General features: G+C 45.7%; 1 protein-coding gene across 1 annotated transcript in view; it reads right to left on the bottom strand.

Moving 5' to 3' along the window:
• The window catches only part of SERPINF1 (serpin family F member 1), a 28,180-nt gene that overhangs the window by 921 nt on the left and 2,396 nt on the right, over positions 1 to 24,863 (bottom strand). The window contains exons 2-7 of the mRNA XM_043963941.1: positions 18,081 to 18,166; positions 15,730 to 15,934; positions 14,135 to 14,290; positions 12,536 to 12,739; positions 5,184 to 5,326; positions 2,733 to 2,943 (exon numbers count right to left, since the gene is read on the bottom strand). Of these exons, the coding sequence (XP_043819876.1) occupies positions 2,733 to 2,943; positions 5,184 to 5,326; positions 12,536 to 12,739; positions 14,135 to 14,290; positions 15,730 to 15,934; positions 18,081 to 18,158 (997 nt within the window). The 5' untranslated portion in view covers positions 18,159 to 18,166. The remainder of the gene's footprint in view (positions 1 to 2,732; positions 2,944 to 5,183; positions 5,327 to 12,535; positions 12,740 to 14,134; positions 14,291 to 15,729; positions 15,935 to 18,080; positions 18,167 to 24,863) is intronic.

Raw genomic sequence — 24,863 nt, 5'->3', positions numbered from 1 at the left:
GCTGGCAAAATGTGTGGGTGCCTTATTTCACTGGTCCTTTGCAAGGCCCCCGTGGGCCAGTTGTGGTCATTAGTCTCTCTCCACACATAAAGAAACTGAGGCTTGGAGAAGTCTAGTAACTTAGAAAACAGAAGAGCCAGCAAGAGGCAGGGGGAAAGAGAGACAGGAAAGAAGGAAGGAAGGAAGGAAGGAAGGGAGGGAGGGAGGAAGGAAGGGAGGGAGGGAGGAAGGAAGGGAGGGAGGAAGGAAGGAAGGGAGGGAGGGAGGGAGGAAGGAAGGAAAGAAGGAAGGAAGGAAGAAGGAAGGAAGGAAGGAAGGAAGGAAGGAAGGAAGGAAGGAAGGAGGGAGGGAGGGAGGAAGGAAGGAAGGAAGGGAGGAAGGAAGGAAGGGAGGGAGGGAGGGGAAAGAGGGAGGAAAGGGAGGAAGGGAGGGAGGGAAAGGAGGGGAAAGAGGGAGGGAAGGGAGGGGAAGGAGGGAAGGAGGGAGGGAGGGAGGAAGAAAACAAGCCCTACAACCTCAAATCCATGTACTTTCTTCCACCTAAGAGAGGATGAGCAAGCTGAGCCCCTGTCAGTCAGCTGGCCTTCATTTAGCATTGATTATTTTCCAGGAACTGTGCCAGACAAAAAGACCTGAGTTCAAATGCAGTCTCAGACACTCACTAGTTGTGTGACCCTGGGCAAGTCACTTTGCCTCTGTCTGTCTCAGTTTGTTTCCTCATATGTAAAATGGAGGTAATAACAGCACCCACTTCCCCATGTTGTGGTGAGAATCAAATGAAATAATAATTATATAGTACTTAGCATGTGCTGACACGTAGTAGGCACATAAATGGGTCCTGTACATAGTAGGCACTTAAATGTTTGTTTCCTTCATCAACAGATGGTCTCTGTGTGTATATATGTATATATAATTGTTTATGTATTATATATTATATATAAATGTATTCACATAAATTTATGTGTATGTATGTACACACACACACACACACACACACATATATATATATATATATATATGTATATGTACATGTGTGTGTGAACTCACAGACTCAGGAAAGGCTTCATGCAGAAGGTGGCACTTAGCTGAGCCTTGAAAGGAACCCAGGTGTTCCAGAGGCCGGTGAGGAGAAGCCAGAGCAAAGGCATGGAGACGGGAGATGGAGCGCCTGCAGTTAGTTCATGAGAGACTGTGGGAAAGCCAGCTTGGCTGTGTGCGTGAAGATCAGCCACGTGTAATCCCATTGCAAAGGTAGCAGGAACCGAGTCATGAAGCAGGACGGAGTGTGGTCTGCACCAAACATGTTGCTTTATCCCAGAGTGCATCAAAGGATAAGAAAACCGGAAAGGTAGGGGTAGTTTGTATTTGATCCTCTAGGTAATGGGAGCCACTGGGGTTTATTGAGTAGGGGAGTGACCTCATTCAGAAGAAAATCCCTTTGTCAGCTGAGGGAAGGAGGAACTGGGCTGGGGAGAGACTGGAGGGAGGGACAGGTGTGAGGAAGCCATTGCCATAGTTCAGGTGAGAGGTGAACGAGGGTGGGTTTAGAGCTGACCAGGTCCGCCTGAACAGGCAGCACCTGGCCTCGCCCTTCCTGCCAACCTGTAGCGCCCAAGTCCTGGATGACTTGGTGGTGAGGAATCTGACCTAGAAAGTCTCCACAGTTGCTCAGATTAGCAAACCATCCCTGTCCCGTGCCACTGGTGATTGGCTCACTCCCCACGATGTGCAAAGAACACTGAACTTGGGCCCATAAGAGCAGGGCCAAAGTCTCAGCTCTGACGCTAGCTGGAGAATCGGGGACAAGCCCCTCGACCTATGTGTCCAATGGGGATGATGTATACTTGTACCCCCTCTCTGGGCCTCACTTTCCTTCTCTGTAAAATGGATATGAAAAAGCTGCTACTCCCTCACCCAGCTGTTATGAGGCCTCAGATGAGATGATACACGTTAAAGCTCTTTGCAAAACTTTAAAGAAACAAACCAACCACCCACCGTGCAAATGTCAGTTGTTATTATTTATTCCCTGCCTCCCAGAACCGGATGGGAAAAGGGCTTTGTAAGACCTAATGCTCCCTAGAAATGCTCAGCAGCTCCCTCATGCCGGTAGGATCAAGTAGAGACTCTACTGCTTGGCATCTAAAGCCTTTTACTATGCAGCTCTAGAAACACACACATGTATACATGCACATATATGCATATATAGCTTTCATAGAATGTGTATGTATATACCTGTATGCCTGTACATGTGTGTTGCATTGTGTAGAAATATATCCATGCACACCTATGTGTGCATATATACATACAGGTAGATGATAGGTGGATAAATGGATGGGTGGGTGGGTGGATGGACGAATAGATGGATGGATGATAGATAGATAGATAGATAGATAGATAGATAGATAGATAGATAGATAGATAGATAGATAGATAGATAGATAGATAGATAGATAGATAGATAGATAGATAGACAGATAGATAGACAGCACTTCCACTTATACATTCTACATTACAGGCAAGCTGCCCAACTCATTGCAGAGGAAACAGGTTCAAATCCTATCTCTGTCCCTTACTACCTTGTGTGACCTTGGGTAAGTCACCTAACCTGTAGGGGCCTCAGTTTCTTTCTTTGTCAAATGCAGTTGAACCAAATGGTCGCTCCAGCCCTGAAATCTAAGCTCTGCCACATTGCCCCCACCCCCTGAGGCAGGGTCAACTGCTCTTCTACTTACTCAGCTGCTTCAGAGTTTCAGAGACTTCACCATCATAGGTCAGCTTAATCTTGGGCACAGTCAGCACAGCCTGGATGGTTTTCAGCTCCCTATCAATATCATGGACAAACTCAGAGGTGAGACTCTCCTCAATCAGGGTCAAGTTCTGGGTCACTTTCACGGGCAAGAAGAAAATGATAGTCATGCTCCCACTCAAGGGCAACTGGGCTATCTGCAAAGGCAAAAAGGAAGAGTTCCAAGGTCAACGGTGTTCATGTACTCTCAGACACACACACACACACACACACACACACACACACACAGCTGCTGTGTCTTCTGCTGGAGCTTAAGGGGAGAAGGAGACCTAGCCCCTTCATCACCACCCCCACCCTCACTCCTCATAATCAGATTATCCCAAGTTCCTGCTTCTTCATGAGAGATATCATGATGCAGTCAATCAACATTTATTAATCACCAGCTATGGACCGGGCACTGTGTTAAGTGCTGAGGATACAAAGAAAGACAAGATTTGTCCCTGCCCTCAAGGAGCTCCCAGTCTAATGGGGGAGACCACATGCAAGCAATTATGTGCAAACACAATATAGACAGGAGAAACTGGAGGCGATTGACAAAGGGAGAGGGTCAGAGGAGCTAGGTTTGAATCCCAGTTTTGCTGCTGTGTGACCTTAGCCAAGTAACTTATTCTCTAGGCCTTGGCTTCTACCTCTCGGTAAGATGAAGAGGTAGGACTCCATGACCTCTGAGGCCCCTTCCAGCTCTGAAATCTACTCTTGAGCCAAAAAAGCCCATGAATCCTTCCGCGTGGACTCCCTACTGCTGCTGCCACAAACAGGCCTTTTTTTTTCCTTTGGGGGAACAGGAAATGAAATATTCAATGGCCTGAAAATATTACCACAGCCTGAAACCAAGGATACTACTTGAAAGGAAGTCTCAGCTAAGACAACAATAGGCAGGTGGAAGTAGAATTGGATTCCAATTCTCTCCTTTCCCCCAAGGCCAACCAGCCTTTTGGGTCAAATGCCAACTCCCCTGTTTAGCATTGACAGCCCTTCCCATCCTGGTGTGGCCAGTCTTTCCAGGATGCTCACCCACCACTCACTCCCATTGAAGCATTGGGTCCAACTGCTCTACTTGCTGTTTCCCATCCATTCCATTCCCATCTCCCACCCCTCCCTACACCTTTGCCCAGGGTGTTTCCCCAGCTTGGCGTTCTCTCTTCCTTCCCTGACCCTTTCAAGGTTCAGTTCAAGTATCAACTTCTACCAAAGGCCTGTACTGTTTCCCCCAGGGGCTATTCCACGGTCTGGACTTTTGTTTACTTTTATCTATATTTTGTATTAACATTTTCATGTATACGTCACACACACACACACACACACACCCCCTTAGAAAATAAGGTCCTTAAGGTCAGGCATTGTCTTGTATCCCCAAAACCTGGCACACTAGCACGTAGCAAATGCACGCGGACTTACTTAAAAACACTCTAAGTACCTTGGGAACACAGCAGAGCAACCCCAGACCTAGGTCCCTAGGTATAGAAGAGACTTAGAAGAGATCACACCTACAGACGGGAGGTATCTCCAAGGCATACACAGGCAACACACCAAAAAATGACCCTCATTCACATTTCATCAAATCGGAGGGGCAATAATTAAGGTACCGAAGGCTGCTTTTCTATTATCTAGGAAGGACAGCATCAGTGAGCTGCAATCAGGGAGAGATGGAGGTGCACTACCGTGGAAAGAAAACCAGAGTGGAGAGCAGAGCGCTTGGGTGCCAGTCCATGAAACCTCGGGCACATCGCTTAGCTTCTCTGGGAAAGGAGGGGATTAGGACTAAACTAGGACTGGGAGGTCCTCTGACATCACTCAAGGATTTGGGGCTACCCTGGGTTCCTTCTCTGACCTCCCCCTTCCTTCCAAGGGGCCCTCCATCTCTTTCGCTTTGGGAGTGGACGGTGTTTCTGGATGGGGGGAGAAGAGGAAGCCTCCAATTGCCCACTTTGCTCCGGTCTTTCAGCTCTATGGGCTGCCTCTGGTGAATGGGAATGACTAGACCTTCTCTTTCCTCTCTCCAGCCCCTCAGTTTTTGGTCTCTCCTAGTAATGCAAAAGCCTTCCCTCTCATATCTCCAACTTATCTTCTCTATATTTTGTTTGTCCTAGTCTGTCATTTGCATGTTTTCTTCCCTATTGTGAGTACCTCTAGGAGAGGGACTGTCTTTTGCCTTTCTTTGTAACCCCAATGTTTAACCCAGTGTATACAGTGGGTGCTTAATAAATGCTTCTGAATCTAGAGTGGAAGAACTCTAACATTTCCTGTGGGACTATGAGATAATCCCTTCCCCTCTCTGAATCTCACTCATATAAAATGGGGATCACGGCACACTGGAGGGCCATCCAAACCAGCATGACCTTGCCCTCCTCGACCCACCCCCGGCTGCCAGACAGACCTTGCAGTTGAGGTCGGAGTCCAGGCCATAGCGGAGGAGAGCCTTGGGGTCGGACATCATGGGGACCCTGACGGTCCTGTCTTCATCCAAGTGGAAATCCTGCAGCGAAGTCTTTCTGGTGTCAAACCTTGTCACCCACTGCCCTGGAAAGAGACATCAGACGGCAGCCTTTCAGCAGAGCGAGAAGAGCAGGGACCAGGAAGCTCAAACCAAATGAAACAATGGGTTCACACGGGGCCTTAAGAAAACCAGGGGGTTGGAGATTCTCTTAAGTTAAAGAAAACTTCAGAGAATGCCCATAGGATGCTAACCAGAATCCTAGATGGCTCATGACACCCTAGAATGGGACATCCAAAGCAGTGCATACAAGATATTAGAAACGCTTTTTTAAAAAGGAGCATTAGAACAAAAGACACTAAGGGGACAGCTAGGTGGCACAGTGGATAAAGTGCCAACCCTGGATTCAGGAGGACCTGAGTTCAAATCCAGCCTCAGACACTTAACACTAGCTATGTGACCCTGGGCAAGTCACTTAACTCCCATTGCCTGCAAAAAAAAAAAAAAAAAGCCGCTAATTTGACATTTTTATGTAAATACGAGCCAAACCAGAGAGCCAGTTTAATCCAATCCCTTCATTTTCTCTCTCTCTTTTTTTTTTTTTGGTGAGCCAATTGGGGTTAAGTGACTTGCCTAGGGTCACACAACTAGTAAGTGTCAAGTGTCTGAGGTCGGATTTGAACTCAGGTCGCCCTGAATCCAGGGCTGGTGCTCTATCCACTGTGCCACCTAGCTGCCCCTAATCCCTTCATTATCAAGATGAAGCAGCGGAGGCTGGAACAGGGTAAGTGACTTGACTAGATGAAGTATCAGAAAGAGGATGTGATCCCAGGGCCCTCTAAGTTCACTAAGTCAGTGCTCTCCCACTGTACCACATCACCTTCCTCTAAAATAATACACGTTTTTGTAGCAGGCTGGGAGGAGGAGAGACTCAAAGGAAAAACTGGTTTTTCTTTGGAGGGGGGGGGTGCATAAAACCCTTTTATAAAACCAGTCTACACAGCTCTGAGGGATTTTTGATGAAAAGTGCTGTCCATGCTCAGGGAAGAACTGATGGAGTCTGAATACAGATTGAAGCAGACTTGGTTACTTTCTTTTTTTGTTTGTTTGTTTTTGATGAGGTAATAGGGGTTAAGTGACTTGCCTAGGGTCACACAGACAGTAAGTGTTAACTGTCTGAGGCCGGATTTGAACTCAAGTACTCCTGACTCCAGGGCCAGTGCTCTATCCACTGCACCACCGAGCTGCCCCTGACTTGTTTACTTTCTTTTTTCTTGGGTTTTTATTTTGGTCTGTGTTTTTTCTTTCATAACATGACCAATATGGAAGCATGTTTTATATGACCACACACATGTAAACTAGTCCAAATTGTTTGCCTTCTCAACAAGGGGAGAGGGGTAGGTATGGAGGGAGAGGATTTGGAACTCAGTTTTTATTTATTTATTTTTTTGGTGAGGTAATTGGGGTTAAGTGACTTGCTCAGGGTCACACAGCTAGTAAGTGACAAGTGTCTAAGGCTGGATTTGAACTCAGGTCCTCCTGACTCCAGGGCTGATGCTATATTCACTGCACCACCTAGCTGGCCCCAGAACTCAATTTTTTAAATGGATGTTGAAAATTGTTTTCATGTGTAATTGGGGGAAAATAAAAGACTAAATTGTTATGGGCAAATGGGTAGGGGTCCTTAGGAATTCCTCTTTATTGTTGGATTTTTTGTTTTGTTTTATTTTGAAGGGCAATGAGGGTTAAGTGACTTGCCCAGGGTCACATAGCTAGTGTCAAGTGTCTGAGGCTGGATTTGAACTCAGGTCTTCCTGAATCCAGGGCTGATGCTCTATCCACTGCAGCACCTAGCTGCCCCCAGAAATTCTTCTTTAAAGAGTTACACCCTCTTGCACACAGATCCAATTAGAATAAAATAATAGTTTATTTCGGTGCTGGGGAAAATAAACCAAGAGAGAAGTCCTTGGACTTTTTCTCATGGGGAGAAGGCATGGCACAGAGGTGTGGCTCTCTGAGATACCTTTCTCCTCCAGCAGGATTCAGGCAGATACTTTTATAGAGGACTGATGGTGGTCCAATGGGGTGATCATTTGACTGTGGAAAGTTCCCTTGTTGGGGAGGACCATCCCCCAGTGGTGGTGGCTGGGGGAAGTTGGGTGAGGGGTGGCTCTGGATCTCTCAAGCCATCTCTCTCCCCCTCACACCACAAAGGCAGCAGCCACACCTAATCTTATCTCCCCAAGGGGTGGGGGAGACTGGAATGAAGGTTGGTGGTCCTGGAGCTAACTCAGTCCTGATCAGGTGCCACTTATCTCTTTAGGTGTGTCTGTCCTTTGGTTTAGTTTCTCAAGGAGAAGGTTCTTTGATGTACCCCAGAAAACTTCTGAGGTACCCAGGGGCCCCATAACATAAGTTAAAAAAATAAAACCAGGGGGCAGCTAGGTGGTGCAGTGGATAGAGCACTGGCCCTGGATTCAGGAGGACCTGAGTTCAAATCCAGCCTCAGACACTTAACACTTACTAGCTGTGTGACTCTGGGCAAGTCACTTAACCCCAATTGCCTCACTAAAAAAAATAAAATAATAAAATAAAATAAAACCAGCCTACAAGTGCAATTGTTTCAAATAAGAGGGTTTTAGAACTAGAAGGAGCCTTGGAGCCCACCCTCTCAGTCACAATGGGGTAGTGGATGGACCCCTGGACCAGAAGGATGAAGGATGGAGGCCTGAACAGCACCTCAGACGCTCACCAGGACAAATCACCTTCTCTGTGCTTCAGTTTCCTTGTCTGTAAAAAGGGGGTGATAACCGCCCCCACCCTACAGGGCGGTTTTGAAGGTTGAGTGAGGTTGTGCAAGTGGAACACTTTGTAAACTTGAAAGTCATATAGAAGTATGAGTTTCTATCATTTTTTTAACTGTTTGTTTTTAAAACTGGGCCAGTGATTTCATTACATTGGGGAGGTCTCAGGGGAGGAATTTTCCAACCACTGTGGACCAACAAACACCTGCTCTGAAATGTAGAAACTCAGACACTTGCCTGGCCCTTCAAGAGCTTAAGTGACCCGTCCAGGGCCACACAACCAGGAGGAGTCAGAGGCTGGAAATCACAGGTCAGCCACCAGGAGTTATTATAATAATAAAATGGAGGTAGACAAACTTGCCAGGGGGAGGGGAAGGTGGGAGGGCAGGAGGAAACCTTTTATAAAATTACTATAAAGACACTATCATTTGATATAAAAGAATTTGAGAATGACAAGGTCATTTGCCCCTCATGTATCTGACTCTGTGACCCTGGGCCTATTATTTAACCTCTTTGTTCTGGGCTGCTCGCCAAGGCTGGAAATCAGAGAAGCTTCCAACCTGCATCTGTAGTGAGAGATCCCTCACCTTAGAGTTCCTTGTGCTAGTTAATAATACAGTTCTTACATATATATGTAACAACCCTGGCAGATAAGTGCTATTATTATCCCCATTTTACAGATAAGGAAACTGAGACTAGAAGAAATTAAGCTACTGGCTCATGGTCACCCAGCTAGTCTCTGAAGCCAGATTAGAACTCAGATCTTCCTAAGCCCAGGTCCAGCGCTCTAGCCACTGCATCACCAGCTGCCTATATGAATAAAGTCACAGATCTAGTCCCTATTTTCAAGTTTCAAGGCCCTTCTCAGGCCTCCTTGAACTTAGTGCCTCCCCTCTGAGACTACCCTAAATTTCCCCTGGATGTCTCTTGTCAGTCCATTCCTGTCTCCCTACCCCATTCTTTCCCTCCCTCCCACCCCCAGTCCTGTCCACACTGAGCACCTCCAGGGCAGGGAATCTTGCTTTTCTTTGTTTGTTTGTTGTTTTGGTTTTTTTTTTTTTTTTTTTGTAGGGTAAGTGACTTGCCCAAGATCACATAGCTAGTAAGTGTCAAGTGTCTGAGGCTGGATTTGAACTCAGGTCCTCCTGAATCCAGGGCCAGTGCTTTATCCACTGCAGCGCCACCTAGCTGCCCCTAGTCTTGCTTGTCTTTGGGGTTTTTTTGTGTTTTTTTTTTAGTGAGGCAATTGGGGTTAAGTGACTTGCCCAGGGTCACACAGCTAGTGAGTGTTAAGTGTCTGAGGCTGGATTTGAACTCAGGTACTCCTGACTCCAGGGCCAGTGCTCTATCCACTGCGCCACCTAGCTGCCCCCTTGCTTGTCTTTGAATCCCCACTGTTTGGTATACTGCCTGGAGTGTGACTGTTCAGTCCTTTCAGTCATATCCCAACTCTTCATGACCCCATTTGTGGCTTTCTCTACAGAGATATTAGAGCGGTTTGCTATTTCCTTCTCTAGCTCATTTTACAGATACAGAAACTGAGGCAAACAGGTTTAAGCGACTTGCCTGGGTTGGTACAACTAGTAAATGTCTGAGGAGGGATTGGAACTTCCTGATTCCAGGTCTGGCACTCTATCCACTTTGCCATGTAGCTGCCCATGGAACATAGTACGTGCTTAATAAATGCTTGTTGGCTTAAATTGACTGTTTTTGTGCTTGTTATTACAGAGAAGGGAATTGAAGCCTAGAGAGGGGAAGTCAACCAGTCAATAAGCATTTATTAAGCACCTACTATGTTCCAGGCATCATGTTAAATGCTAGGGGTACAAACAAAGGCAAAAGACAGCCCCTTCCTTTGGTGAAGAAAATGTGCAAACGGGATACATACAGGATAAACGTGAAATAATGAATGAAGGGAAGGCATTAGAATTGAGAGACCCTCGGAAAGGCTTCTTGTAGACGCTGGGAGGGAAGTATCTCGCCCTCTGTCAAATAAGCAGGACTTAGGAATGCCAGGCCAAGAACCTCAGGACCAATTCCGGGCTGCTTTGAAATGGTAATCCTCCATTCCTTTCTCCCATTCCTGCTCCCCTGCATAGAATCTAGGACTCACGAGCATTCCTGGAAGTAAGTGCTTGAAGCAAGGGCGCCATCCAGCTTCTTTGAGAGGCTCCTGAAACAAGCCCTCCTCTTCCTTCTGCCTCCTCCTCCTCCTCTTCTTCCTCTTCTCCCTCCTCCTTCTATTCCTCCTTCTTCCTATTCCTTCTTCCTCCTCATCTTCTTCTTCCTCCTATTCATTCCTCCTCCTCCAAGAGCAAAACTCCCAGAACCCCCCTCACTGCCAGCTGGATGGCATCCAGTCCCACTTCCCAGGCTGGCCCTGGCTTGCTCGCCCCTAACCCTCCCCCACCAAAGAGACTCAACCCGTCTTTAGCTTGTGTAGGGTATCTTCTGCCCAGGGCTGTGGGGACATGCCTGAAGGCGTTTCCTGTGCTACTACCACTGGGTGACAGGAAGCCCTGCACCACACCTCTCTAGAATATATAAAAGTGGGCAGAAGGCTGTTTGCTCCTAGAACAGCCCCCCAAACTTAGCATAGTGGATAGAGAGCTGGATCACCAGTGAAGGAGGCACCCACACAGGAAACTTGCATAAAGGAATGCGTATGGAGGAGTCGGGAGGACCTGAATTCAAATCCAGCCTCAGACACTGACTAGCTGTGTGACCCTGGGCACATCACTTAACCCTCATTGCCCCGCCAAAAAAGAAAAAAAAAGAAAAGAGAGGATTAGATGTAGAATTGGATGACCTGGGTTAGAATCCAGACTTTGCTACTTTGGATAACCTCTCCAACTCTGATGTGGAATCTCAGGAGGCTAGGTAGTAGAGTGCTGGTAAATGTTTAACAACTGGCTTTTTAGGGGGAGGGGGAAATGCATTCACAATACACTTTTTATTTTAATCTGCATCATTTACATTTTCTCTATCACTTTCTTAAGTCTAGACAATCAACAAAAGAATAAAACAAGCCCTGATTTAGAGTGTTTGCTGATTTCTGAGGTGTAAATAATCACACCAAAAATTTAACAATCGGCTCTTGTGCTCCTCTGGCTTGGCTCCAAGCACCTCTGATTGGCCTGCTTTTTTTTGCTATTGTACTCCTGGAAGATTGGCTTTGCGGCAAAGGATTATGGGTAAATTAGATATTACTTTCCTGGAGGACCATAGGAAAGGCCCTTCCCATGGGAAAACTTGCTGTCTCTGGGGAGAACAAATAGAAATGTTTACTTTGTTTAAGGAACTTACTATATGGTCATTCATATTTTTCTGTTTTTCTTTAAAATTTCAAAACTTTGGGGCAGCTGGGTGGCGCAGTAGATGGCGCGCCGGCCCTGGAGTCAGAAGGACCTGAGTTCAAATCTGGCCTCAAACACTTGACACTTAACTGGCTGTGTGACCCTGGGCAAGTCACTTAGTCCCCATTGCCCCTCGCAAAAAAATCCCAAACAAACAAACAAACACTTTGGGGGCAGCTAGATGGCGCAGTGGATAAAACACTGGCCCTGGATTCAGGAGGACCTGAATTCAAATTTGACCTCAGACACTTGATACTTAATAGCTGTTGTGACCCTAGGCAAGTCACTTAACCCTCATTGCCCTGCAAAAAAAATCCAAAAAACAAACAAACAAAAAAAACCCCTTCAGAAACTTTCCAATAGAGTCTGTGCTCCAGAGATTCCATTTTGAAGTTTTTGTTGCTGTTGTCATTTTTCAGTTATATCTTTCTCTCCATGACCCCATTTTGGGGTTTTCTTGGCAGAGATGCTGGCATGTTTTGCCATTTCCTTCTCTAGCTCATTTTACAGGTGAGGAAACTGAGGCAATCAGGGTGAAGTGACTTGCCCAGGGTCACACAGCTAGTAAGTGTCCAAGGACAGATTTGAACTCAGGGGCTGGCGCTCTATCCACTGAATATTCCCATTAATTCCCTAATTTTTATGCCTTTACTATCCTATGCTAAGACTCCTATCTTATTCCACCTTACTCATTTTTCAATCTTCAGAAAATACCAGAGTGTTAACCCTTGCATAGCTTGGGGAGAAGCATCTTCTTCTTCTTCCTTTTTTTTTTTGGCAGGGCAATGAGGGTTAAGTGACTTGTCCAGGGTCACACAGCTAGTAAGTGTCCAAGCACACATTTGAACTCAGGTCGTCCTGAATCCAGGGCCAGTGCTTTATCCATTGCGCCACCTAGCTGCCCCCGGAGAAGCATCTTCTTAACCCTCCTCTCCATACTGGCCACTTTCCCTTACAGCCTTACATAATAAAACTGCCCCTTGATTAAGCCGGAAATGGCCTGCTCGAGGCTCATCCTTCAGCACTGGGCAAAGCCCTTGGCCTCTCTGGACTCAGTTTCCTTAACTGTAAACCAAATGAAGGCAGCGGACTGGCCCCGCCCCTTTTCTGACTGCAAGCGTAGCTGGCTTCTCACCTTTGAAGTGAGCCACAGAGAAGAGGAGGATGCTGATGTCACTGGGCAGATCTTTCGAAGACCTGGAGATTTTCCCCTTCGTCTGGGCCTGAACCCAGTTGTTCATCTCCTGCAGATCGATCCGAGAGTTACCCGTCAGGATCCTTGGCCTCGTCCCGTAAGACTTTTCCAGCGGCGTGACAAACCCAGATTTTATCCGCAGCTCTGGGGACCAAAGAGATGTTTAGTATAGGAGAACAAAGCCTAGTTCCTTGACCGTGGAACGTGGCCAGCCCAGGCTGTGGGTCACCATGGATGGGCTCGGACTGATAGCCAGGGCACTTCCTTAGCCTCCTCTTATAGCATGCACAGCTCTGTCTTTGTGTCTCCAGCACCTAGTATGGTGCCTGGTACACAGTAAACACTTAATAAATGTTTGTTGAAAATTATAAAGACTGAGCATGGCCGGAAAGAAGAGATATGGGAAGACACGCCCACCCTACCCCTTTGCAGACCTGGGAGATCCACAAGAGTGATAAATTACACATATTTTCAGACTTGTGAAATATAAACCAGTTGTGCTGATTTTTTTTCCTCTTCTCTTTTTTCTTTTAAAATTTTTTATTCATTTTGAACTTAAAGGCAAAAAAAGAGAATGTTTCCATGTACACAGCACAACATAAAGAGAAACTCAATATAAAACCATGAATTTCCATTTCAGACTGTTTACTTTTAAAAAAACCACTATGCAATAAATATTATACATTGTTTTCAAAGCTACCCTGCTTTTCTGTGCTTCCTTCTAAGTTTTCTTTTGTTCTTTGCTGTGCACTTTTTTCTCCCTCCCTCCCTATCCTGCCCTAGAAAAGGTTACAATCAAACACACTCTTTTTTTTTTTTAGTGAGGCAATTGGGGTTAAGTGACTTGCCCAGGGTCACACAGCTAGTAAAGTGTTAAGTGTCTGAGGCCGGATTTGAACTCAGGTACTCCTGACTCCAGGGCCGGTGCTCTATCCACTGCGCCACCTAGCTGCCCCTCTTTTTTTTTTTTTTAAATCTTAAAAGAATATTCTTTGTTATATGGGATGACTCTCTGGGAGAAGGAAGGGAGGGAGAAAGGGGAAAATTATAGTGATATATAAAAACAACAATAAAAACATATTAAAATAAATCCTGGTTGATTGCTTTCTTTCTTTCTTTCTTTCTTTTTGTGGGGCAATGAGGGTTAAGTGACTTGCCCAGGGTCACATAGCTAGTAAGTGTCAAGTGTCTGAGGCCAGATTTGAACTCAGGTCCTCCTGAATCCAGGGCCAGTGCTTTATCCATTGTGACACCTAGCTGCCTGACCTGATTGATTTCTGAGAGTTTTTTGTCTGCAACAGAGCCATCTGACTTCTTGCCATTCCCATCTACCTATCGGTTCTCTGCTTCACCTACTACCATCCTCAGCCTGCCATGTTCTCCCTGGTTGGTGGCCATGCCTCCCCCTGTAGCAGCCGAAGCTCACTGTCCCTTTCTCAATACCCGGTAGGACCAGAGTGTCAGCTGCAGCACCAGAGTACACATACAGAACCCAGGGACCAGGGAACATTCTTTCTGCCGCTGAGGCCAAAGACTTACTTCTCTCCAGGACAATCCGGGAGGCGCTTTTGAAGTTCTTCTGAGAGGCAGTGACCAAGGCCAGGAGCTCCTTGTAGGTGGCATGAATGTCTGGGTTGGTAATCAGGTCATAGTAGAGGGCACGGTGAATGGTGGATTCAGTCCTCTGGTCAGCACCTGCCACGTGGCAATCACAGACCATGAGGTCAAAAACTTAGATCAGGAAGGGAGGCTGGGGGGTCCCTTTGTTGGGCAGAGGAGGAAGCTGAGGTCCAGAAGTTAAGTGACTTGCCCGAAGTAACATGGTTTCTAAGCAACCTAGGCAAGATTTGAACCCAGCGCTTCTGACTCCAGATCCATTCTTTCCACTTTACTGAAGGATGTGGCATTCAATCAGTGAACAGAGAGAAAGAGAAGGATCTTGGCTACAAGAGGTGGGATTTTGTTGTTCCTTTGTTTTTGGTCATGTCCAACTCTTCATGACCCATTTGGGGCTTTCTTGGCAAAGAAAAATACTGGAGTGGTTTACTATTTCCTTCTCCAGTTCATTTGACAGATGAAGAAACTGAGGCAAACAGGGCTAAGTGTCTTGTCCAGGATCACACAGCCAGTAAGGGTCTGAGACCAGATTTGAAATCAGGAAGATGAGTCTTTCTGACTCCAGGCCTGACACTCTATCTACTGCACCACCTAGCTGGGATACTAAGCAATTATTCCCCATGTCTAAGGGACCAAAATGGATTTATATAACACTAGGAAAGATTCTAGTTGGACATAAGGAAGACTTATTTTAAATTTCCAGTAAGATGAAGCACAGGTGACTAATGAACAGTATAGGGTACTCATCCCTAGGGATTTTCAAAAAGAAAATAAATAGCCCTTGGTCCCGAATGTGGAGACACAACCAAGGAGAGTGAAGGGAAGAGGAGCAGGTTACCTGGACAATCATTTTCCAGAAATATCCCTCAGTCAGCAGGTAGAGGCTGATAATAGCCTTTACCTAGAGAGATTGTTGTGTTAGCATAGCCCTCCCTACACACGTAAACACAATCCAATTCTTTGGCCAGACTCTTTAGTACTTCCCTTCCCAAAGACAGTGGCACTCCAGGCATCGTCTGACCAAATTCTTGCTTAAAGATTTACCTGTGTGAGAGCAGAAGACTAGACCATAAATGGAGGGGACCTCAGAGGCCATCTAATCCCACCCTCTAATTTTACAGACAAGGAAACTAAGACTCAGAGAGACTAAGTGACTACTGTGGTCACACAGACAGTAAGAATCAGAGGGAGAATTTGAACTCGGGTCCTTTGACTCCAAATTCAGGGCTCTCTCCACTCATCTACTCTGCCTCCATTTAAAAATCATTCGGCTGTTTTGAGGTCCCGCTCTGTTCTTGGATTCAAAAGGAAAGAAGCCTACATCATGATTTCTTCACCGTTTTTGTGTCCAAGACCCTCTTAACTATATGGACTGCTGCTCAGAAGAATGTTTCATAAATGCACAAAATAAAAGGAAACCGATCACATTGAAGATGGTTCTCAAAATCTCACTAAAACAAGTTCATGAAGCCCAGGTTAGGAACCCCATGGCCTAGATGGATTCTCTGAGAACTCACCCAGGGAGAGGGCGGACAGAGCCGTGGCCACACTCAATGGAGACAAAAGCACGTTGGTGGTGGGACTCTCGCTGGATTTTTGGCGGTAGAGGTCATAGCCAAAGTTGGAGACAGCCGCTGCCAACTTGTTGACAGGGATTTTGAAGAAAGGGTCCTCTTCCTCCACCACAGTGGCCCCGGTGGCATCGGGCCCTGGCAGAGGCTCCTAGAGAAAGCACAAGGGCTCTCGATTTAATAATGAAGGGGGCAGAGATCCTCAGCCCCACACAAGCCAAAGACTTGGGGAGGCAGATTGGACAAAGGCACTCTAGGTAGGGTGGTCTCTGCTTTTCTTGGCTGGAGCATTTAACTTTTTAATTATGGTCAACCTAGCCTAATGTTAGAAGAGGCTCCCGAAGTACCCACCAGCCCACGGATGGGGAGAGGCCACCCAGAAGCAGACTGATTAGCAATTACCCAGCCACCCAGAATTCATTAAGTGCCTTCTATGGGCCAGGCACTGTGCAAGGCCTTGATGAAATGAAAGTGAGTCTGCCCTTTGAGGAACTTATATTAAGGGAGACCCAGGGGAACATCTGAGCTAGAGCTTGGTCAGCCAAGGCCCGGAGGGCTGACTGTCTCAGGGTGCTGAGGGACTAGGGGTCTGCACACATATAAGGACCATCCAGAATAGACTAAAAAATAAACACCAGGTAAGTGGCTACAAGGAGTTAGGGAGGGAGAGCACAGCGGTTAGGGGAGGAAGTGAGCAGCGTTAGCAGAGACGCCAACCTGAGGTTCAAGATGTGTGACAGAGAGATGATCCATAAAGTATACACATTGGGGAATGGAGAGTGGAGTCCTGTATACAGATGGGAGGGGAAGAAAGAAGCAAAGGAAAGAGAGGGGAGAGAGGGAAGGGGGGTGAGAGAAAAAAGGAAGGAAGGAAGGAAGGAAGAAAGAAAGAAAGAAAGAAAGAAAGAAAGAAAGAAAGAAAGAAAGAAAGAAAGAAAGAAAGAAAGAAAGAAAGAAAGAAAGAAAGAAAGAAAGAAAGAAAGAAAGAAAGAAAGAAAGAAAGAAAGAAGGAAAGAAAGGGAAAGAAGGGTAGAGAAACAGAGAGAAGGAGGAAGGGAAAGAGAGAGGGAGGAGAGAGACAGAGACAAGAGAGAGGAAAGAAGAGATAGGGACAGAGAGAGACAGAAACAAAGACAGAGAAAGACAGAGATGGAGAAAGAGAGAGAGAGAGAGAGAGAGAGAGAGAGAGAGAGAGAGAGAGAGAGAGAGAGAGAGAGAAGAAAATTCATTTAAATGATCACTAGGCGTCAAGCACTGTGGCCAATGCTTAGAATTCAAATACAATAGGGGCAGCTAGGTGGCACAGTGGATAGAGCACCGGCCCTGGAGTCAGGAGTACCTCAGTTCAAATCCGGCCTCAGACACTTAACACTTACTAGCTGTGTGACCCTGGGCAAGTCACTTAACCCCAATTGCCTCACTAAAAAAAAAAAAAAAAGAATTCAAATACAATAACAGAAAATTCCTGTCCTCCAGTAACTAGGGCCTCTAGAGACTATTTTGTACAAATCCCCTATTTTACAGAGGAAAAACTGAGGCCAAGATGGGGAGTAGTCTCACCCAAAGTCATCTAGGCACAAGGTAATAGAGTCAGAATTTGAACCCAGGCCCCCCTGCTTCCAAATCCAGCATTCCTTCCATTCCGTGACACTCAGGAAGGAATCAAGACAAAACTTTCCTCTTGCCTCAGTAAAAATGGGGTGGACACTAGGCATGGAGTAAAGCATCTATTTTTCAGACATGGCCAATGGGTTGATATGCTTTGTTTGGTTACAGTTTTTTGTTATAAGGGGTATTCTATTGGGAAGTGGGGGGCATCAAGAAGTAAGTTTTTTTTAAAGGAAAATAGCACATATAAAGCATTTTCAAAGAAAAAAAGAGATTCTTTTGCACCCTATGCAAGGAACTCCCTGCTGAAACCAGGGGTTAGTTCAGGTCACCCAATGGGCAGGGCGGCCCTGGCGTGCTCAGTAGCTTTGCTTTCCAATGTCCTTTTGTAGAAAAACAACGAAGGAGGAGGAAGGAAAAGGAAAGAGACATTCATGGAGGGCTTTACGGTTTATCAAATACTCTGAGGTGGATGAAAGCACAAGTATTTTTATCCCCATTTTGCAGACGGAAAAGCTAAACCCCAGAGAAGTGGAAGAGTGATTTATCCACCATCATGCAGTCAGAGCAAGGACTTAAAGCATTTTGGGGTTTCCCAATGTCCCAGGACTTTCCCCAAGGTCTGAGACTTCTGAGATCCACTCAGCTGACCCTGCCCCAAACTCATACATTCCCCATTCTTCACTCACCTCAGTCTCTGCTGTATTCTGGGAGTTGCTATAGCCCACGAAGACTACAGCCCACAGGACTACCGTTAGGGTCTTCATCACGGGGCCTGCAGGGGAAAGGAAAGGTAGAGAGGTGCTGACTTCAGAAGAGTTTACCACCCTAAGGCTCCTGGGCTCCCCCAGGCAGAGTGCGGTGTGAGGTCAGACCTGAGGCACAGTCTCAGCCCCAGGCAGTTATCACTTACTTAGTCAAGAAGTATTCATTAAACTTTTATTACATACCAGGGAGAGCTGGTTAGCATGTGGGCCCTGGAGTCAGTGGGTCTGAGTTCAAATCCAGCCTCAGATACTCACTAGCTGGGTGACCCCAGGGCAGGTCGTTTAACCCTGTTTGCCTTAGTTTCCTCATTTGAAAAATGAATCAGAGAAGGAAATGGCATTGCTAGTGACAAAGATTACATTGACAATTTGAAATGCCCCCAAAGAGATCAGAGAAAGAGGGAAGGGACCCATTCATATGTACAAAAACACTTATAGCAGTACTTAATGTTGTAGTAGCAAAGAACTGGAAGCAAAAGAAGTAGGTGAGATGCCCCTCAACTGAGGAACAGCCCTATGGTAGAGGAATGTCATGGATTATTATTGTGCCAACATAAACAACAAAAGAAATAGATTCAGAGAAACCTGCGAAGACTTCCATGAACTGATTCAGACTAAAGTGAGCAGAACAGAGAGAACAGGTTATACAATAACTATAACATTATTAAAAAAACACAATCTACAAAGATTTAAGAACATGAGTTCTTAAATTACACAATTGTATCATATAAGCCAAAGGCAAGTCTCTTAACTTCCCTGGGTTTCAATGTCTTTATCTGTTAAAATGAAGGAGTTGGGGGGCAGCCAGGTGGCAAAGTGGATAAAACACTGGCCCTGGATTCAGGAGGACCTGAGTTCAAATCTAGCCTCAGACACTTGACACTTACTAGCTGTGTGACCCTGGGCAAGTCACTTAACCCTTATTGCCCCACAAAAAGGAAAAAACCAATTTTAAATAAAAAATAAAATGAGGGAGTTAGACCAGGTGGACCTCTTAGGTCCTTTCCAGTTCCAGACCAATGCAAAGACCAATGGCTACAATACCAGAAGACCAATGAGAAAACATGCTACTTGGGGGTAGCTAGGTGGCACAGTGGATTGAGCACTGGCCCTGGATTCAGGAGGACCTGAGTTCAAATCCAGCCTCAGACCTTGACACTTACTAGCTGTGTGACCCTGGGCAAGTCACTTAGCCCCAATTGCCTCACCAAAAAAAAAAGAAAAAGAAAGAAAGAAAACATGCTACTAACCCCTTGACAGAGAAATTGGGGCCTCAAGGGGTAAATTGAAGTATGCATTTTGGGACATGGCCAATGTGTGAATTTGTTTTGCTGAACTATGCATATTTTTTACAAGAGGTTTAAAAAAATTGGGGATGGGGAGACAGCTAGAAATAGAGAACTATCTCTAGGGATACCAAAAAACAAAAGAGAGGGGGAAAAAAGAAAATAGGGTCATTGTAGCATTTTATTTTTTTTTGGTGAGGCAATTGGGGTTAAGTGACTTGCCCAGGGTCACACAGCTAGTGTCAAGGGTCTGAGGTCGGATTTGAACTCAGGTCCTCCTGAATCCAGGGCCGGTGCTTTATTCACTGAGTCACCTAGCTACCCCATTGTAGCATTTTTTAAAATTCACAGACAAGAGCAGGAAATTCAGAAGAAGACACAAACAAGCAAGACAGCTTTGAAACCAATAATTGATATTAGTATATTCTTTTAAATATGTAGGATGTCTGTAATCAACACACAGTTTTGCATACAAATTTTCTTTTGCTGTTCTGCGTATATGGAAATGCTCATTTTTGATGATGTTTTTAATGTACCCGATAACAACAAAACCAAATTTTTAAAAATGCTTCTTTCGGGGGGCAGCTAGGTGGCGCAGTGGATAAAGCACTGACCCTGGATTCAGGAGTACCTGAGTTCAAATCCGGCCTCAGACACTTGATACTTACTAGCTGTGTGACCCTGGGCAAGTCACTTAACCCCCATTTCCCCGCAAAAAAAAAATGCTTCTTTCAATTCAATAAGCATTTATTAAGAGCCAGGGAATTTTTTTGGGGGGGTGGGGTTAGAGGGGAACCTAATGCATGATTTCATTGTTATAAGGTAGTCCCAGTGAGTGAGGATGCTCCCTTTAACAATGCAGGTCAATACCACCTTGGTGACTTATAGGCTTAGAGAGATGGCTGGGGCCCTGTGAGGGTGAGTGATTGGCCCAAGGTCATAAATCAGTATGTATCATGGACAGGACCTGGTCCCATGTCTTCCTGACACAGAGGCCATTCATTATGCCATGATCTGATGACCCCAAGACAAATTGAAAATGTTCCCAGGCCACAAGGAGCTTATCTTCCAGTGGGAGAGAGGGGAGAAATAACTTGTATTCAAATAAATAAATACAAAATAGAGTAAATACAAAGCAATTAATTAGGGTAAGGGAAGCATTAACACTTTGAGAGATCAGGAAAAGACTCATGTAAAGGATGTCACTTGAGCAAAGTCTTGAAAAGAGATAGGTATTCCAAGAGGAGATCTTAGCGTGGGAACAGTCTGTGCAAATGCTTGGAGGTGGGAAATGGATTGCCCTATATAGGTAACAACAAAGGCACTTGGCTGGAATAGAGAGAATATAAAGGTAAGTAACGTGAAATGAGTGTGGAAACATAGGTTGGAGCCAAAATGAGTAAGACTTTAAATGCCAAGCCTAGAGGCTCAAATTCAATTGCTTGAAGCTTCTTGAACAGGACAGTAACATACCTGTGCTTCTAAAAAAACAGCTAGGGGGCAGCTAGATGGTGCAGTGGATAGAGCACTGGCCCTGGATTCAGGAGGACCTGAGTTCAAATCCAGCCTCAGACGCTTGACACTTACTAGCTATGTGACCCTGGGCAAGTCACTTAACCCCAATTGCCTCACACTCACAAAAAACCAACCAAACAAAAAACCCCAAAACAGCTAGATTCCTGCCTGTATCCCAAAGAGATTTTTTAAAAGGAAGGGGACATGGGGGCGGCTAGGTGGTGCAGTGGATAAAGCACTGGCCCTAGATTCAGGAGTACCTGAGTTCAAATCCAGCCTCAGACACTTGACACTTACTAGCTGTGTGACCCCGGGCAAGTCACTTAACCCCCATTGCTCCACAAAAAAAAAAAAAAAAAAAGGAAGGGGACATGAATGTACAAAAATAGTTATAGCAGCTATTTTTGTGGTGGCAAAGAATTGGAAATCAAAGAGATGCCCATCAATTGGAGAATGGCCGAACAAGTTGTGATATATGATTGTGATGGAATACTATTATGCTCTAAGAAATGACAAAGGGATGGTTTTAAAACAACCTCAGAAGACTTGTATGAACTGATGAAAAGTGAGGTGAGCACAGCTAGAACACTGTATACAGTAATATCAGTGTTGTCACAATGATTGATGGTGAAAGACTTAGCTACTTCAATCAATATAATTATATAAGACAATTCCAAAGGACCCATGAAGAAAAATGCTATTCACATGCAAAGAGAGGTGCTGAACTCTGAGTGAAGACTGAAGCACACTTTTTAAAAAACTTACTTTATTTTTCTTGCTTTGTTTTTGCAACATGGCTAGTATGGATTTGTATTTTAGCATGACTTCACATGTATAATTGATATCACATTGCTTGCCTACTCAACAGGTAGGGGAGGGGCTGGAGGAAGAGAGAATTGAGAACTCAAAATTTTTTAAAAAATGAATGTTAAAGTATAATTACTTTTTTTAAAAAATTGCTTGGATCTGATTAATGTGAATAATTAATCCCCTGAAATGGTCTCATGTATTCCAATTTGCACTATTTGAAGTTAAAATTGTTTAAAACATGGTAATTGGTTCCAGCCTAATGGAAATATGTGGCGTGAATTCCAATGCTGTGACTACTTCAGGAGATTTATTATTCATATTATTTAGAGCCTAGGTGTATAACTTAGTTAGCTATGTGGAGGATAGATTGGAGAGGAGGAAGATTGGTGGTGGAAACAACCATTTAAGAGATTAGTGAAGCAGTACAGGCTAGAGGTGATGAAGGCCTAAGTTAGGGCTGTGACCCCATGCCTGGAGAAAAGGGGATGGATGTGATAAGTAGAAAAGACAAGACACTACAACGGATTGGATGTGGGCCATGAAGGGAGAGGAAAGAATGGATGATGACTATGAGGTTGTGAACTTGGGTAACTAGAAAGATCATGGTGTCCTCTACAAAAATAGAGAAGTTAGGAAGAGGGATGAGGTTTGGAAAAAAGATATGTTCTATTTTGGGTATGCTGAATTTTAGATCATTAGATCACATTCTAGATCTTACGTCCAAACCCTTTAATTTTCAGTTGAGGAAACTGAACCCCAGACAGGATGAGCAACTCACCCAGGGTCAAACAGCTGGTAAATGCCTGGAATGAGATTAAATCCCAGGGCTCCTGGACTCAGACTCAAGTTCAAATCTGGCCTCAGATACTTATTAATTTAGTTCTGAGACCCTGGACAAGTCACTTAACCTCTATGTCTGTTTCCTCAACTATAAAATGGAGATCCTAAGAGCACCTACCTTTCAGAGTTGTTGTGAGGACCAAATGAGATCATATTTGTAAAACACTTAGCACAGTGCCTGGCACATAGTAGGTCTTAATAAATCCTTATTTCTTTCCTCCACATCTAGCACTCATTACACCACACTGCTCCCTCTCCCAGTGGAGCTAACAGGTATTTGGTGATATGGGATTAGAACTCAGGAGAGAGCTCTCCAGATTTCTTTCCCCTAAGATTGGGTCATTCCTCCAAACAAGCCACAGCTTTTCTGCTAAATGCTGGGCATTGGGGCTCTAGGTTTCTGTGCAGGCTCTCACCTTCTTTAAGAGGGGCCAAGGGGCAGCTAGGTGGCGCAGTAGATAAAGCACCAGCCTTGGATTCAGAAGGACCTGAGTTCAAATCTAGCCTCAGACACTTGAAACTTACTAGCTGTGTGACCCTGGGCAAGTCACTTAACCCCAATTGCCACACATTCACACACACACACACACACACACACACACACACACACACACAAAGAGGGGGCAGAGGAAGAGGCATAGGAAGCTGAGCAAGTGAGAGTTAGTGCGTCCAGAGCAGCTTTTCTCTGTGCAATAAAAAAAAAAAAATCCTAACATTCCCCTGGCTTCCAGCTGCCCACTCCACCCATTGAGGAGCCCCACCCAGAGCTGACAGGACCTCCTACCCAGCCCTCAGCTGGGAATTCATGCCAACAGAGGCTGTGGTCCAGGGATGCACCCAACTGAACAATTTAGTATCAGGAAGGACAAGCCTGCCCTGTCACCTGGAACAATGCTTGGAACCTGTTGCCTTAGATGGGAAGAAAGCTGAATAGTTCAGGGAATAAATCATTCCCCTCATGCTGGAAAACAGTCCCAAAGTGTCCAAGTACTCTCCCTGGCTAGACCCATCTGAGACATTTATCCATCTGTCAACTAGAGCTAGAACTGGAAAGGGCTGAAGAGGTCACCTAAGTCACTAGGTAGTAAATGGGAGAGCCAAGATTCTAACCCATGAACTTTGATTCCAAATCCAGCAGTTTTTCCATTGATGTCAACAGCACAGGCCCTCTTCCTACCGACATTGATTGGAGACACCGAAGGTCTCCAAGCAAAGGCTGGAGGATCACTTGGCAGGCCGACGTGATAGAAGGGACTCCTGGTCAGGTGGGAGCTGGGCTACTTGCCTGCTGAGGACCCTTCTAGCTCTGAGATCTTTTGGTCCTGGGACTAAATAGATAGTCCTTGAGAGACTCTGGAGCTGAGACATTCATCAGGATGATGACTTCCTGTACACTTAGCTAGGCTTGTCCTCAGGCAACAAAAGCATTCTCCACCGTTCTGAGACTTCTCCAACCTAGCAGTATCTATTTGACCTTGGGCACATCACTTCCCTTTTCTTGGCCTCAGTTTCCTCATATGTAAAATGATGGGGTTGGACCGGAGGACTACTAAGTTTCCTTCTGACTCTAGATCTAGGAGACTTGGAATATCCCAGAGCTTACTCTCCACTAGCTCAGACCTCAGGAATGTAGATTCATCTCCACGCAACAACTAGAGAAAAACCAGAGTAGCTGTGAGATAGAGGTGTTGGGGGGTAGGGGTGGGGGATGGGGGGTGTTCTTCTGGGACCAAGAGCAATTGCTTAGTCTGCCCTCACCAGGACACATTGCCTCATGGTCAGGCAAAGGTCACACAGTTTGGCAAGAGCAAGAGGTCGTTACCTCCTTCTGCATACATGTTGGGGGAAAAATGGCTCCATCCCATCCAAAGGGTAATGGCTGGGCCAGGCAATCTGGGAGCACTGGGGGGCATGGGGGGAAAGCTGACCTCGGCGTTGTCCAGTTCATTCTCGAGATCAGGCCCCGCACAGCCTAGTTCAGCCAAGCCAGGGTCAGGGGCCCACCCTGAAGCCACATCCTCCAAACTCAGACGAGGCAGCTGGTATTTAACAAACCTCCCTGCAGGCTGGGAAGACAAGTAGGAGCCGCCACATGTGTTTCTCATTAAATCCGGTTGTACAGAAAACACTCCCCCTCCTCCCAGACCCACAACCCCCCTGAGCACCAGATGGAGGCTGAAACAGAGGAAGGGCCTGACCCCCTGCCTGTGCAAGGAAAAGACTCTTCTCCTCCACAGGGCCCTGGGAGAGGTCA

The sequence above is a fragment of the Dromiciops gliroides genome, chromosome 4, assembly GCF_019393635.1.
Source record: "Dromiciops gliroides isolate mDroGli1 chromosome 4, mDroGli1.pri, whole genome shotgun sequence".
Classification (NCBI taxonomy): domain Eukaryota; kingdom Metazoa; phylum Chordata; class Mammalia; order Microbiotheria; family Microbiotheriidae; genus Dromiciops; species Dromiciops gliroides.
This window is presented reverse-complemented; position numbering and strand designations above follow the sequence as displayed.